This window comes from Sinohyriopsis cumingii, chromosome 17 (assembly GCF_028554795.1).
Source record: "Sinohyriopsis cumingii isolate HCF-2022 chromosome 17, ASM2855479v2, whole genome shotgun sequence".
NCBI classification, from domain to species: Eukaryota; Metazoa; Mollusca; class Bivalvia; order Unionida; family Unionidae; genus Sinohyriopsis; species Sinohyriopsis cumingii.
In genome coordinates this window covers 112716843-112734311 of record NC_142977.1, presented here as the reverse complement: position 1 = coordinate 112734311, position 17469 = coordinate 112716843, and the positions used below count along the sequence as shown (strand labels likewise).

The 17469-nt window shown below is 39.1% G+C and overlaps 1 protein-coding gene across 1 annotated transcript in view; it reads left to right on the top strand.

The window, feature by feature from the left end:
• LOC149779683 (hemicentin-1-like) overlaps positions 1-17469 on the top strand; it is a 425151-nt gene that overhangs the window by 194017 nt on the left and 213665 nt on the right. The window contains exons 17-20 of the mRNA XM_089938453.1: positions 9325-9481; positions 10405-10544; positions 11602-11631; positions 17224-17384. Coding sequence (XP_089794579.1) covers positions 9325-9481; positions 10405-10544; positions 11602-11631; positions 17224-17384 — 488 coding nt within the window. The remainder of the gene's footprint in view (positions 1-9324; positions 9482-10404; positions 10545-11601; positions 11632-17223; positions 17385-17469) is intronic.

The window sequence follows — 17469 nt, the reverse complement described above, 5'->3', positions numbered from 1 at the left end:
TTCTTCCTGGGTGTGATGGCAAGGCTGGTCTTGGTTGCACGTTTCGGCACAAGTACGGCACAAGGGAAACATCAGTTTGCCTTGACAATGGTGAGGTAAGACGGGATGGTATAGGTTCGTGGGAGGCAAAACTTTACACTTGATCAAGCCTTCGTATTGTCGAATGTTTTTCAGGTCGATGTGTTCCGTCAGCAATTGCGGGTGCCCTACAGGAAAACGACAATATTTGCACACGTAGGGATACAGCGAACACACGTCCAAGTATTTGATTTCTTCTCCTTTCTCTTCGTCGGCTTGGTACAGCAAACAGGTGGCATTGGTCCTTCCTCCGTACAAACTATCCCTCGGGTTCAGCGGGTCCATGAACTGGTAACTTTCCACGAGGCGTTTAAACTCGGGATCGGTTTTCAAACGGTAATCGTACTCGTGTTCCCACATTTCCACCACTTGGTATCCTTGCTGTTCTAACTTTAGGCGTCGCTGACAAGTGTCCTGGTAGAAGTCTTCCATGGTTCGTTGTAAAAACTGATTTTTAGTGTCACGGTCCGGGTAACAGACGGGACATCCGTGAAATAAGCAACCGTTAAACTCGTACACGATCTTGGGGTTCTCTAAGTCCCAGCCATCTACCGAATACGTTCCGATGGTCTTTTCACCCCCTCCGTTGCGGGCATGCTGAATCCACTTGTCTTCCTTGTCGCACAAGTAATGTAACCAACGTAGGGCTTTGACCGAGTATTGACGCTTGACAAAGTGGGTCGTTTGAGGGCTGATGACAGCCACGGTGTTTTCAGGCATGAATCGTTGTCGATACACTAAGGAACACGCTTTGGCAATGGTGCAAGCTTCTTTCAAAGGATCGACCCCTCCGTGTTCCATGAACAGTTCTCGAAATTTTCCACAGCAACGCCGTAAAATGTCCACGTCGGAACGACAATACTTTAACATTTCTTCCTGAAAGTCGAAAGGGTCCGAGGCGTGAGCCTGGTACCAAGCGTAGAAAGCTTCTCGTTGTTCGGTACGCATGTTGTCGGGGTCGTAATAGTGAGCCTCAGGTAAATGGGGTAGAACGGCGTGTTGATTGGCTTCCGTATTGAAAAAGTGTGGAAAGTACCCTTTAGCCATTTCTGTCATTCCAAACGTTTTAGGCATTCGACTCAAAGGCATGGCCAAATAGCTCATCGAATCTTTAAACTGCACTTGTCCCACTTGCATGAAAATGATTTTGGCTCCGTTCAAAGTGACTTTAGGACGTTCGGTGCCTTGTTCCGTATAGTACCTCAAAAGAAACTGTCCATCGTATCCGGAAAAATTGTGAGCCATCACCGTGGCATGACGATGACAATCTCCGTAACGTTCGATGTCCTCTTGGCTCCACGTCTTGTCGATGGGGTCTAAAACCCATTGGGCAAAATCGGCTAACGTGTTCGGTCCCCGAAAGATTTTTTCACGCCCTCCGGGAATCTTGCTGCAGTGAGGGCAATGACTGAAGATAGGTTCTTGAATGCACTTCTCGCACGCTCGATGAGCCACGCAGAAATTAGGAATGTGAATGCCGGTCTCTTGCATGCATTCGAAATCGAAAAAGATGAAATTGCCTTTCTTCTTGTGACCGTCCTCTTTCTCTGGTGGGGGTTGGTATTTTTGCACGTAGCATTCGTGTTCCAAGTCCACGATGTGGTGACAAATGTGACATTTTTTCTTTCCTCGACATACGTGTGCCTTGGTACTATTGGTACGTATGCCTTGTCCACAGGTAGGGCACAATCTCAGGAGTTGACAAGCACATTTCTTCTGTGAACCTTGTGTTTTCAAATGTTGTTGGTAACAGGTAGGGCTGACAAACGTGCGCAGACAAGTCGAACAAGGCACTGGTTCTTCGCTCAGACCGGGTGGAGAGGCCAAACATCCTGGGCATTTCCATCCACAATGCTTGTGTTGCTCTCGATTGTTATAACCATAATCACATTTCTCACAGTAATATCTGTATCCCAGGAATCCGGTGATAGTGGTAATGGTATCGAAATGGTCATCGTGATAATAAACATGAATGTATTTTCCGTCCTTAAAGTCTTGGCCTCGAAACAACAGAGGTCCGCGCATTTCTTGAGGGTGCACTTTCAAGGTGTAGCGTGGAGCTAGGGCATCTTGCAATTTTTGCATCTCAGGAATGCCACAGGGTGTGTCTTTGGACAGTCCGGCTTGTTGTAACAGGAGTTCTGCTTCATTTCGTTGTTTGGCTAGATGGGAACGTTGAATAGTGTTCCAGGTTCTTTTCCATTCTGTCGTGTCGTTCTTGTTGGCATAGGTTCGTCCCACCACGATGGCACGAGCTAAGCACATCTGGTCATGAGGGTTGTTAATTCGGACGAGACTTGTTTTGGTGTTGCGAAGGTCGTCCACCAATAACATCTTTTTGCGTCCAGTCCCTTGAGGAGGAGAGACGTGGGCCATTTTCAGTGTGGCTTTACCATCGGTGATGTCAAACTGATCATTAGATTGTTGTACGTGTTGAATCTTGTCCATGACTTTGGAAGGGGTTAGTTCTGCGGGTCTGCTAAACTCGATCCAAACAGGGGATTTCAAACCGTCGTGATCTATGGATAGTGTCAAGCGATCGTCTTCTTTGGGTTGACATTGTCGCTTGAGTGCGGTGAGCAAAGAATCCCACATCTCGGTGATAAACCCTTCTGCTTTCTCTAAGGGTACGTCGGACTTGAAATCTTTAAACTTCACCGTGTAGGTGTAAGCCGTGGTTCTAAATTTTCTAGAGGAGCGCTTTTCCGTCTCTCGAATGGAATAGTACTTTTCAGGGTTGACTAAGGGTGGTGAACTTGGTTTAGAGGGTTCGGATTCTGGTTCACTCATGTCCTCTTCAAAATCACTGGCATGAATTTGTGCCAAGATTTCAGCCCTGGTACGAGGCGATAGATCACGTTTCTGCCTCTTACTTTCTTCTTCTTCTTTCTTCTCGAATGAATAGGATCGTTTCATCTTGAGTGAAAAACGTCAAATGACTCAAGTTTAAACACCATAGACTAATTTATAGTCACGGCAGACCAGCGTATATAAAAGGGTGTGTGTCTTGTCCTTTTCACTATTCATTTCACTCTCAAGCCGAGCACAACGATGGAAGAGACTAACCAAATCGAACGTTTCGTCAGAGCTTTGCGAGGGGTCATTAGAAAATTCTCTTCAGACCAGCCCACGGACTACTCTCCTTCCTTTCGAGATAAAAGTCAAGATACTTGCTATATCTGTCAGAAGAAAGGGCATTGGTCTTCAGAGTGTCCAGACCGTCAAAAAAGAAAAAAAAAACAGGGGCTAAAAAAGACAAAAGTCAAGATACCTGTTATTATTGCAAAGAAAAAGGACATTGGTCTCCAGATTGCCCAAAAAAGAAACAAGAGGAGTCAAAAGAAAAGAAGGATTCTTCAGAAGAAGAGAGGGATTCTTCGGAAGAAGAGAGGGATTCTTCAGAGGAAGAAGAGGAAGAAAGAAGACAATTCTATTTACAAGAGGCAAAGAAACAGGAGAAGAAAAGAAGAAAGGAAGAAAATGAGGAAAAGACGGTGAAGAAATTAAAAAAACAGAGAGACTAAATAAGGAGAAAGAAGAAGTCAATGAACTTTTAATTAAAGTGTTGTGTTGTGAATTGTGAATTGGATTGTAAAAAATGGAGAAAAGAATACATTAATGATATAAGGTAAGTGTCTTTGAGTTTTGATTTTAAAATAAGAAGCTACACTCACGCACTCATACACAGACACGTACTATAAGGGTAAAATGAGTGGGGTTTTTTTTTGAGTTATTGGCAAATTGAAATTGTATTTCTTTTCGAGAAATGTGGGTGGCCCTGAAAAGGGCCTTTTTTGGTGTAGGGGTGAGTTTAACCAATCAACTTTAACTGCCTTAAGCCTTTGCCACGGCCAAGGCCTACTTCTGAACTGCGTAATGTTGATGATGATGATTGAGTTGAAATCACTAAGGGTGGTACGGCAGGCTTAGTCACAGGGTTGACGTGTTTAGCTCGGGAAGGTCGTATTCTCTTCGGTCGTGATAAAGAAGTCTGATACATTTGTTTCAGACTTCTTAACTCCGCTAAAATGTCCAACAGTACCGTGACCGTTTGATTTTCACCCTCTTGTTTCTTTGCTGCTACTTCTTCTTGCTGTTGTTGCTGTTGTTTTTTTCATACCTCTTCTTCTTGCTGCTGCTGCTGCTGCTGTAGGAGAAAAGCTTGTTCCGCTTCCTTTTGTCGTTGTATAAATTTCTCCAATTCTTCTTTCTGTCTCTGTCTAAAATTCTCCACTTGCGGTAATGAAGAAGGTAACGAAGGTTCCGGAACAAATTCTTGCGAGGTAAGAAAATCCACAAAATCCCAATGTACCTCTTCTGAAAGTAAGTCCGGGTTCCCTTGGGCAGTCTCCCCTGCTGGTGCACCCCAATGGATCGTTTTCTGAGTTTCCGTCATGTTGAATCACTTTCGCATAGATTGACTGCACACAAGCGCTAGCGAATCTATATAGACCACGTGACGTCACAAACTGTTCTCTTCGGATTGGATGCGAGCTGACTGAATTTTGTAACGCGTGTTCGGATTGGTGAATGAACTCAATCCGTTTCAATCCTACCTCTGCCTATAAATAAGCGCAGTGACACTACATTGATTCACCTGTTCTCGTCGCTTCAAGATGTGGACCACAGTTGAGTCATCCACCCTTGTGTCTTCCATGATGTTTAGGACGGACATACCCATGTATGTCCGATCCAAGTGGACCGTTGTCCACAGGACAAACACCAGTCTGTGGATACGTAGGATCTACGTTGAAAGACAAGGATGCCTGAAAAGAGTGCTGATTTACGGACCAACAGTGAGACGCAGCCTAAGAACAAGAAGAAGAAGACCAATGCGGTGCCCTTTATGTTAATGGATACATTAACATAAACCCAAAGGCCCTTTTCAGGGCCAGCCATATTTCTCGAAAAGAGATAGCCTTTCCATTGCCTACCCCTTTTTTAAATTTAAATTTAAATTTAATTTTTTTTAAAAAAAGAAAAAATCCCATATTCAATTCCCCTTGTCCCTAGACAAACCCAAACTCTATTCCCCCATGTTAAATTCCCCCTTGTACGTAGAGTGACCCACGATTTTTCACCATGTTCAATTCCCCTTGTACGTAGAGTGGCCCACGATTTTTCGCCATGTTAAATTTCCATTGTACGTAGAGTGGCCCAGGGGTCCCTGTAATGCTAATTCCCATTGTACGTAGGGTGGCCCCATTTACTACTAACACTAGACGAGTATCTGAAGGAAGTTTGGTGTCCCTTCTCGGAAGAAGCTTTGTTTCGTCAGTGGTTTAAAGATTTGCGTGACATTCATCCCCTCCATTGAGTAATCTAGAGATCCGTCGCATCGAATTTCTCTTGGCACAGAGTACAAAGACAGAGCTAATAGACATTTACTTCTCAGAGATTTTAATTCAAAAAGTCAGGACTGAATTGATGACTTATAATTTCCTGTGCAAAAACAAGAAAAAACCAAACAAAATGGATACCTGGGAAATTTATCACCTTTTGAACAACAGTTCGTACACCACTTCCAGGAAGCCTGTCGTGTGCGCTAAAGATGAACTGCCTCATCACAAACTTAAAGACCATCACGCGTATGGCATCTACACGGACCACAGTCATCTCCCAGGAACCCGCAGGGTAGCCGTCTACTTTCCCCACGATATTTGTGTGGAGTAATTCGATTCGTAAGGATTCCCACCGTTTTGAAGACGAAATCGTCGACTTTATGAGAAGAAATGCCCAGACGACACGATTCAATAATGTGAAATTAGAAGGCACAGATTCCATGGTGTGTGGTTACTATTGTATGTGATTTCTTCATCAACGCAGTCTTGGATATTCCTTAGAACATTTAGTGACTTAGTTTGATTGTGACTGTTCTAGAAACGATGAAAAAATAGAACGATGGTGTTGTGACCGTTATGGATATCTCTTGCATTTACCAAGGAAACGTAGCGTCCATCAATGGACCAATGATCTCCCTCATTGGAAGTTTAGCTTGACTTCACAACGATGTCAACCTTGTCAAAAATGTGTTCTTTGATATTATATGAATTGTTTTATTGATAGTTGTTGATTGCTTGAATCGAAAATTTTATGTTTTGAAAATATGTTAGTAGTTTGTTTTCGAAAAATTGTATACATGCTCTTTGACTTCTCTCTATCCTACACCGTAAGATAAACTATATAGCGTTCCTACTCCCAGAAAATCGTAGGGATGTTTTCTGTCGCGTCCATGCTTGAGACCTATAAAGTGAGACGGTCTCCCGTCTGACCATCTATTATTGACTCGTCCACCTATGAAGATGTGTTCAAGACAAGCAAAGCTGAACGAAGCCCACGTGATTTTACATCGTGTCCAGCAAAGCCTGGTACCCAAACCTAAAGAAATAGAGAATGTCAGGATGTTGAAAGTGACCCAAGACCTGATAGAAGAGGTGTTTAAAGACGAAATCAAGATGGAGAAGTACAGACTTCAGAAACAGCCGGAGCTTGGACACGAACTAGTTCTTATTCTCCTTCCGATGAAGCAGACCCTACCCAGTGTGAAAGCCTACAGCCAGACGGGGGCCCAATCCCAGACGATATAAAGATTGCCATAACCCGGTTAACAAAACAGCCCTTTTCAGGGCTACTACCAACTTTCTAGAAAAGAGACATTAGTCAAATACACCAAACTATTTGTCTGCCTTTGTTAGTTAAAAAACAGAAACGTGCCTATAAACGCTTCATTTCTCTGGCCTTGTAAGACAGTGTGCGTGTGTGTTTGTTTTCTTTCCTTAGCAAAAACATACCACTTAACAAAAAAGTGTTTGTGTTTGTGTGTTAGTATGTGTTTGTGTGCGTTCGCTTACGTTTATATGTGTGTATGTGTATTTGTGTGTATGTATGTGTGATTGTTTCTTCCCTTAACAAAAAGCTTATCATTTAAGAAAAAGCGTGTGTGTGTATTTATATGTTTTTGTATGCACACGTTTGTTTGTATGTGTGTATGTTGCTTGTGGGTGTATTTTGTTGTGTGCTTGTGTGTTGTTTTTTTCCCTTAAAAACGCCCTTGTCGCTGGTCAATGTGTTTGTTTTGTGTGAATGTGGAGTAGTGTGACTGTAACCACTAACCCTTTAGCTGAGGTTATTGTAGGTAATGATGTTTTGTAGAAAAAAAATCCTTTTCCTAAATGTATTGATAGTAAATAACATGGATGTTTTTAGTATGTGCTTGTTGCTTTGTATACAAATGTATTTTAGAATAGCACTCTCATCACTATGGATTGTTTGGTACGTGATTCTATGTATATAAAGTTATATTCCCGCCCCGCCAGGCATTATATATGTTTTTCCACTGTCACCGTTTTGCCCGATTGAGGTCAGCCCCTAGAAACAGTGTTGCCAATGTCCAGTACCGTGGCGTCACCTCTTCTGTTCCATTCTTATTGTTCCTATACAGACCCAATACCTTTTTGTCGCTATTCAGGCCCAACTTTTATCCGTATAAATCTTGTCCGTGAATCGTCCCAGGGTGTTTTGTAATGGTAATTCCAGTTGTCCGTGAATCGCCGTGAAAATCTATAACGTTTGGAGGGGCGGAACATATAACTTTATATAACACCTGGAGGACATTGTTGCCAGTGTCCAGTACCGTGACGTCATCATTCCTATTGTCCCTATACAGTCCCAATCCATTGTCGCTATACATCCCTATGTTCAATTCCCCTTGACGCTAAACCGACGCAATATTTTGTGTCGCTGGACAGGCCCAATATTTTTTTGTCGCTAAACAGGCCCAATATTTTGGTCGCTAGACAAGCCCCGTATTTAACCATGTTAAGTTCTCCTTGTCGCTAGAGTGGCCCGGGGGGCATGGACCTTATTATTGTCGCTAGGGTTGCCCACTTTACTACTTAAGGATGAATATACGTACACGTGACTGCATTTTAAATACATTCATATGTCCCATGTATAATTTTGTAAAATTCAAAGCTAAAGAGTAAATCACTATCAGCAACGGTTGGTACCAAGAACAATTAAAGAGGTTGCTCCAAGTAGAGGTTTTCCTGTTGAAGAAGAAACATTGGTTAAAAAGATCCTTCCATTACAGTGTTTAGGGACTCATACTCGGCCTTTGGTGTATATCAAAGGAATGAAATAGTTGTTGTTTTGTTTGTAGACATTTGGTGTACATTTCGGACTGCTTTATGAAATCTTGTATATTCATTGTTTTGAACATGACACAATCTTTTTAGGAATTCAAAAGTTACGATATCTTTGCATTCATAGAATAAAAACGCAGCAGCAGACCCCCCTTACTACATTGAACAAATGTTATAATCAAGTTAGACATATTGTTCTAAGGCATAGTAATGTCGGTATTTTGGCAATATTTCTAAGCGTGACGACGTGATCCTTGAAACATTAGTTTGACTGCATTAGTTATTTTTGCAAAGTATTATTAATCCAGGACGCACGATACTATTCTTGGCAAAGAATCGACAATGTGTGGTAGATCACCTAATGGTTCCTATATAATGTGTGGTATACTACCTAATGGTTCCTATACAATGTGTGGTATAGCACATAATGGTTCCTATACAATGTGTGGTGGATCACCTAATGGTTCCTATATAATGTGTGGTATACTACCTAATGGTTCCTATACAATGTGTGGTATAGCACATAATGGTTCCTATACAATGTGTTGTATACTACCTAATGGTTCCTATACATTGTGTGGTAGATCACCTAATGGTTCCTATATAATGTGTGGTATATTACCTAATGTTTCCTATACAATGTGTGGTATACTACCTAAAGGTTCCTATACAATGTGTGGTAGATCAACTAATGGTTCTTATACGATGTTTGGTATATTACCTAAGGGTTCCTATACCATGTATGGTATATTACCTAAGGGTTCCTATGAGATGTGTGGTTTATCACCTAGTGGTTCCTATACAATGTGTGGTATATTACCTAATCGTTCCTTTACAGCATGTGTAAATGATTCAGAAAATAATGTTGCTTCATTCCTGTTCAAAGTATTTGTTTTGGAAGAGTGTCGTGTTATATAAGTCACAGAAAGAGTGCATGTGCAAACAGTTTCAGTTTGACCAATATTATAAATATAATGTGAAACAATTCTTTGGTGTTTGTAAACCTTTTCCCTTAATTTAATAATATCGGTAAAATTATGGTCGTTATACCGATATATACCTTTACTTGAGTTGCAATTTTTTTCTTCTTTCATTGTTTTAGAGTCTAAGGCCCCTATATTGGTGCAAAAACCTCTGAAAGAACAGATTCATCTTGAAAACACCACAGTCAAGTTGGTCTGTAAAGTTAAGGGCAAAATACAACCATTTCTGAACTGGTTCAGAAATGGGGTTTTACTAGACGAGAGGGAAAATGGCAGGTAGGTCTTTGTCAACCCATGAAGATACTCACATGAATTATCTTAAACTAGACATAAACTTATAAAAGTATTTAAGTTATTTGAAAATTATATTTAAAAATGCCACAATGTTTTATGGTAATGAATAAATTATATTTGAATACACTTCATCTGTATGAGGTTATCACGTGATCTCAAACTCCTAAAGCACAAACTAAAGTTTTCTATACAATTTAGGAGTAGGCAAGCTTTTTAGCATTCAACTTCTTCAGGATCCTTTTCTTAATGCAAAACTTGACAAAATGCTTTTAGAAAAAACAATTACTTTTCGGTTTAATGATAAATAATTACCAGTAGTTTACAAGTCAGAAAACAATAGTCATCTAAAGAAAATTGTTGTTGTTGCTGTTTTGAGGTTAACGCTATTTTTCAGCATATGACAGGCTATGGCGACCAGAACAACTGGTGGGTGAAGAACCATTTAAACCAATGGTAATAACCCACGACCCACTGGAAGCAAATGACAAGTTTTCTCACATACCCACATTGGATGAGCACGAGACTCGAACCCACACGGACAGCGGTGAGATGGCAGTGATCTGTAAAGGCGACTGCTTTGCAGCATTCACCCACCTAGGCCACTCTAAGGAAATGAATCAGTTGTAAAACATTTAAGCAACAAAATCATGCTCTTCGCAAAAATTTCATCAAATATCGTATTTATAAACACTACTTTTTCAATCCCTTTGTAAGTATTTGAGGTTCATTTTATCTCCTTGTGAGAATTCGAAGTTAATCTTATCTCTTTGTGAGTATTTGAAGTTCCTTTTATCACTTTGTGAGTATTTGAAGTTTATTTATTTCTTTTTGAGTATTCGAAGTTTATTTGATCTCTTTGACAGATTGAGCAATAACTTTCAACATTGCAACATTTCATCTTGTAGGTATACCATTAACCGTTTTTCACTAGTGATACATAATATCCAGAAGGAAGATGCAGGAACTTTTTCATGTCGAGCTCAGAATCAGTATGGGGAATCATGGGGCAATGCAACAATTCGAGTTGTAACTAGTCGAAATTCTGGTAAGGACCCTTGTCTTTCACACATATGAACACAACCATTTAACTCGACGAATAAACTATGGAAAGAAAAATCCTTTATTATGTGACTACGTGGATACATAATTTCCTGTTTCTTCCATATAATTGGAAATCTGGATACGCTTACATGAAAAGAAGAATATGGGGGTGGGGGTGGGGTGGAGAGCATATCGTCCGTCCATATAATCAGGACACGTGGACAATGGACATTTAAGCAGTGATACGTAGAACAGATGAGCATCATTTCTGTTCGTATAAATCTGTGTTCGGACATGTGGACAAGCTAACATGTTGTTGTTGTTGTTGTTATTGTAGGGCTTAACGCCATTTTTCAGCACACGACAGGCTATACATGGCGGCCAGTATTAATGGTGGAGGAAGAACCCGGGAAAACCCCGGCAAGAACCACCGACCCACGAGAAGCTACTGGCAAGCTTTCTCACATACCCACATTGGATGAATCCGAGACTCGAACCCACGCAGACAGAGGTGAGATGGCAGTGATCCGTAACGGAGATCGCTTTAAACCACTCGGCCACTCGGGGCCCCTCAAGCTAACATGTAAACAGTGATATGGAGTACACATCATATAATATGGGGAGGAGGACTACTGTCTGTCCATATACTCTGGACAAGTGGACATGTAAATAATGATATGCAGAACAGACCATACATGGGGAGTATACATGCTGTTTGTCCATATAAATGGGATGCCTCGACAAGGGAACGTATAAACAGTTATATGGAAGACTGACCATAGTCTGGAGTACGGGATATATTGTCTGGGAAACTTAGGTACATCCAAATGTAAATTTAGGAAAATCCAAAGTTTTTAATTAGTAAATTATTGATAACGTCCAGTACAGCATATTTGTAAACCTCAATTCTAAATCATGTTGTGTCATTACACTATTATGGTATTTCGTATTTTCTCCATGTTCTATTCAATTCGGTTTTCTTTTACTTCCAGAGATATACTTTTTTGCTTTTGTATCTATTCGCTTATCTATTCTATTCCTTTTTTTTATACTCCCAAAAGATTCCGAAGACCGTCTGAAAGGAAATGAGGGTATGTAAATATTTCTGGTATTTACTTTCTATTTTCATATCTTTTCTTAAAAATTTCAATTTAAAATTTCTATTTTCATATCATGTATTAAAAGTGTAAAATTTAAATTTCTATTTTCATATCTTGTATTAAAAGTGTAAAATTTAAATTTCTATTTTCATATCTTGTATATAAATGTAAACTTTAAATGATAGATAAATTATGCAAGATTATAAACAGTCATATAGGGAACAAATATGGGTTCGGGAGGGTGACGAGTAAAACATATCATCTGTCCATAGAAAAATTGCCTGGACACGTTGACAGGCAACCAGTTGTATGGAGAATAGAGAATAGATCTTGAAGAGAAGGAGCGTATTATACGTCCAGTAATCAAGACACGTGGACAAGTGAACTGTACCAGTAATATGAGAGCTGACCTGAATACGCGCTAGTGTAGGTAGGTGGGTATGTGAAATGAATTTTGATAGGGACAAATAAAGATCAACACACACACACACACACACACACACACTCCAAACATTATGCGTTAGCTTAGAATGTAAACGAAGAAGAAATGTCACAAATAGACTATCCCTTACACCAACAAATACTATCCATGACATTAACAATACCATTTAACACGCCCTAAACACACTGCCCAGAAGGTCTTGGTTTTAGCTCAGAACGTAAACGAAGATGTAGTCTCGCAAAAACGAATATCCCTTTTACCACAAAAAACTATGCATCATACCACTATGCTATCCAGCACGTCATACTCACTATCCAAAAGGCCATGTGTTCGCTTAGAACTTAAGAGAATGGGATGAAATCTCACAAACTAGACTATCCCTTACACCAAAAAACATTGACTATTGTTCTATTGACAGTGTAAACTGAGAATAGATAGGTCGAACATTGTTACACTTCTTTGTGAACGCATGTTTTGGTTTTAAAATTCAGAGTTAACCATAAGCAGTGTTATACAGTGCAATGTCACTCGCGTCATTCTTGAAAAAGCTAAGTATTTGTTTCCTTTCTGAAAAACGACAGATCAAATGTCAGAAATGTTTTCCGTAACACACTGCAGTGACAAAATAGAATAAAGCTAAGATATCTGAATTGTACAAGTTCAAGTAAACTAAAGATTTTATGTCATCCAACCATTTACTAATGGAAGAAAAAGAACGTTCTACAAATTTTAGGGTGTAGGTTTTTGAGAAAACAAATTACATGACAAACGGAACAGTCCACAATATTATGGTAACTACTGATCACATTTTGGAGAGGTTTCCTAAAACAGGAATAGATAAAAATTAGGATTTAAATCAAATTTATTGCAACGGAGAGACACAGAGAGAGAGAGAGAGAGAGAGAGAGAGAGAGAGAGAGAGAAAGAAATAGAGAGAGATTATGGTATTCCTTCTTGCAAAAATTTTAACGACACTTTCGTTTGTTTTTATGGTATATTTTTCGAAAAAAGTTTTAAGAACCATTAGATGTAGACATTCACATCTATAGGAAATATTCACCATTGTAAAATATCACCAGAGTGAACCGAACACGAAAACGACTAAAATGTTCTCACAGAATAGTTCATCTAAATATGCTGTGATGTATTTAACAATACGATTGACACAGTTTTCATGAGTCACCCAGGGTACGATTGTTCGTGCGTTAGTTTTAAATTTTGTTTGTCAATCCCTACCAGTAAGTCACAGAAAAAACACAACCTTTATCGTCACTGTGTGAAGAGCTACAGAAGTCAATTCGAAGCGAACGCGGTAAAAAAAAACCTAGCCAATGAAATGGCTTATAAAACGTTATGCATTGTTGTTTTCTAAGGCAGTATGGCAAAATAATGCCTACGCTCATGCGTTGTTACCATTGCAGTGCAGACAGACTGGAATGTGAACTTACAATTCCTCTGTTGTGTATTGTACCATTTCTTCTTACCACATCAAATACTGAACGGTCAAAGAATTGTTTCGTGTTTTGAAGCTGACAATTTTGTTTATCTCACTTAAATATTTTGACATAAACACTCGCACTCACATCGGTAGAGTCAGAAGTGTTACAGTATTTAGTAGCATGTTAATTTAATGCTTTTTTCCTTCTTCATCCAACTTGTGAATTTGGGGTTTGAACGGAGTAAAGAAGCTAAAGTACAGTGAACCTCAAGGATTGTGACCCAAGCTGTACGTTTATTGATGCATGTACTTTCTTAAGAAAAAATATGACCTCTAAAACATAAAGATATAAGGCAAGCATGATTAGAATGAACAAAAAGACAACTGACTGTAGTAACAAAGGATTGTTTTCCTTCACGTCCGCGTAACTTAGTGTTTCAATTATCCTTTTGTAGGGCTTGAAACAAGAAAACTGAACACACTTAAGCACTTTGCTATAGATATATTCAACAACAGACTAAACAACAGAAATACCGTTACAACAATAAAAAGCCTCTCCGTTCAAAGAGAAAAAAGAGAAAACAAGAAAAGCAAGAGGAGGGAGACAGGTTTTCAGAAGATGAAGACCCTCTACAGGTCAAGAAATCTAAGAAAAAAATGACCACGAGGACGAACCCGTGTCGCTAAGAAAATTCAAAAGGAGAGACAGAGAGTGAAAGAAGAAGAAGAAAAAGGACTTTAATGGTGTGCTGGAAATTTCCATTGTAATTTTGAGAAGAATATACCATGATGGGGTAAAGGGATTTCGGCTATTATGTATGGGTTATTAAATAGTGCATGTGGTGTGATGGATAATATATTTGTGAGATTTCATCTCGTGTCTTTTACACTATACCCTTTACGTGTGATAGTAGGTATTGGGACACTACACAAGGTGTTTTGGATAATTTTGTATTGGGTGTTGAATGGTAGAGGTAATGTGATAGATATTATGTATATTCAGTCATATATAGTTTGTTTAAATACATTTCCAGTTTGACATGATAATTGGTATGTGGAGACAACACAATGCATTTTGGAATGTGTGCGTGTGAATATGTGTGTGTGTGTGTGTGTGTGTGTGTGTGTGTGGTGTTGGACGGTATGGGTATGTTTGGATAGTACGTTGATGAGATTTCATCTTCTCTTAAAATCTAAGGGGACACGAAACGTTGTATTTAGTGTATGAGTATTGGCTGGTAGAAGAGATGTAATGGATAATATGTTTTGTTTGTCTTATCTCATTCTCTTACATTCTAATCTAACACAGGACATTTTTTAATAGTTTTTTGGGTGATGGATAGTATTCGTATGGAGTGTTAAATGGTATATAAGGTGTGTGAGAGAATGTTTGTGACATTTCACCTCCTCCTCTTATACTCTGATCTAACATAAGGTGTTTTGGGATAGTGCGTGCAAGGGTGTTAAATGGTATTGGGATGAGGAATGGTATAGTAGGTGGGATAGATAGTATTTTATAGTGTGAATAATAGTATGTTTTGTTTGTTTTCATCTCCTTCTCTTTTAGTCTAAGCTGACACAAGGTGGTGTGTGTGTATGTGTGTGTGTAAGGGGTGAGGGATGGTATAGGTTATGTTTTGGATATTATTTTGAGATTTCTTCTCCTTATCTTACATTCTAAGCTAACAAATGGCGTTTTGGATAGAGTCCATAATGAGGTGTTGGATGGTATATAAGGCATGTGAGATTATTTTAGTGGGATGTCAGCTCCATCTCTTAAACTCTAAGCTACAAATGGCCTCTCGTGATAGTGCGTGTGTATGGGATGCTAAATATAATAGGGATGTTGGATGATATAATGGTGTGATGGATAGTGTTTTGTGGTATAAGGGATAGTCTAGTTCGTGAGATTTCATCCCATTCTATTAAATTCTAAGCGAACACATATCATTTTGGATAGTGAGTCTGCTCTGCTGGATAGCATAGTGGTGTGATGCATAATATTTTTATGGTGTAAGAGATAGTCTTTTTATGAGATTACATCTTCGTTTACATTCGGACCTAACACACAAGACTTTTGGGATAGCGTGTGATTAGGGGGTGTTAAATGTTGTTGTTAATGTGATGGATAGTATTTGTTGGTGTAAGGGATAGTCTATTTGGGAAATTTCTTCTTCGTTTACATTCTAAGCTAACACATAACGTTTGGAGTGTGTGGGTATTGGTCTTTGTTTGTGCCTATAAAACTCTCTCTGTCCCAATCAAATTCATTTCACATGCCTACCTACCTACATTAACGCGTATTCAGGTCAGCCACTTGCAACAGTGTTATTCAGTAACCGCCCGATTGAGGTCAGCCACGTGCAACACCGTTGCCTTTCTTCCCCAAGTGTATAGTACAGTGACGTTATTGAAGGTATACATTTTGAAGCTATAAATATAGACTTGGTGTTTTCCGTCGGAATTTCCACAGGTTGTAGCTATAAACAGATACTAGGGTTTTAAATGGGATCGTCACACAAGTTGAGGCTGTAAATATATACTGGGTTTTCCATAGGAGTTTCCACAAATTGTAGCTAAAAATAGATAGAAGGATGAGAAAAAAATAAGAAAAAATGTCCCGGAGAAAATGAGTAGTTGGTGTAGAAAAAGGGAAGAGAGAACATATATAAAAACCAAGGCACTTTTCAGGGCCACTCCATTGCCTTGAAAAGATGTCTATTCTCTATTGCCAAATTTGTTATTTGTCTGTTGTATAGTTGTATGTGTGTTTGTTTGTTTGTATACGTCTATGTCTGTGTCTGTGTATGTCTCTATTGTGTTTGTTCCCTTGTCCCTAGATAGTCCCCATACCATTTCCCAATTGTCTTTAGACAGTCCCATCAATATTCAAGTCCCCCCTTGTCCCTACACAGTCCCTTATTAAATTCCCATTGTCCCTAGAGCTTCCAACCCGTGTTAAAATCCCGTTGGTTCCCCGATTACAAAGACCCATTTTTGACATTAAAGTCCCATCGTACCTCGTTCGTCTCCCATTACTACTAATTCTGCTTGTTAAATGATCATCAAATATCCTCAAATTAAAAATGAGAAAAATTATCAGAAGAATTAATGATAGGATTTGAGAAATCTCAGATAAATGTTTTATATTCGTTGTTAAGATGGGACATATTTTCTGTCCATATCAGTGAGGCAGGTGGACAGGTAACCAGTTGTATGGAAGGTAGATCATAAATGCGGTGGGGGTGGGGGTGAAGGATGGGAGCATATTGTCTGTCCACATAATCAGGATAAATGAACATGCAGACAGTGATATCGAGAAAAGATAATACATCTGAGGGGAGGGGATATATTTTCAGTCCTTATCACTGGGACACGTGGACGTGCAGACAGTGATATGGAGAATAGTTCATATATGTGCCTTTATTCCGTTATATACTTAAAAGTAGTTTTACCAACATTATAAGTTTTCATATATAATGTATTTCATTAAGTTGAACCATTTTATATTTTATTTTGGATGTTCCATCTACTAAAATTCAATTTCATTGTATTGATGTTTTTATTCAATACAAGGAATCAACCTATTCGATAATACAATTTAAATGACCCATATTTATTTACAATTCTTTATGGGATGGAAGCATATCTGATGCATAATCAATATTAAAAATCGTACAAAAATCAAGTAAATAAATTACAGGTCCACCCATCTTCTCTCCAAATAAAGACGTCAGTCGCTACGTGGCTCGTCCAGTTGCACAAGATATCATACTTGACTGCGAGGCCCGTGGCTATCCATACCCAACAATCACATGGCTGAAAGATGGAGTAAAACTGGACACTGAGGATGAGGATTCAAACGTAATTGAAATTATTATTATTATTATTATTATTATTATTATTATTAGTATTAGTATTAGTATTATTTCTCTCTTACACATGCTTC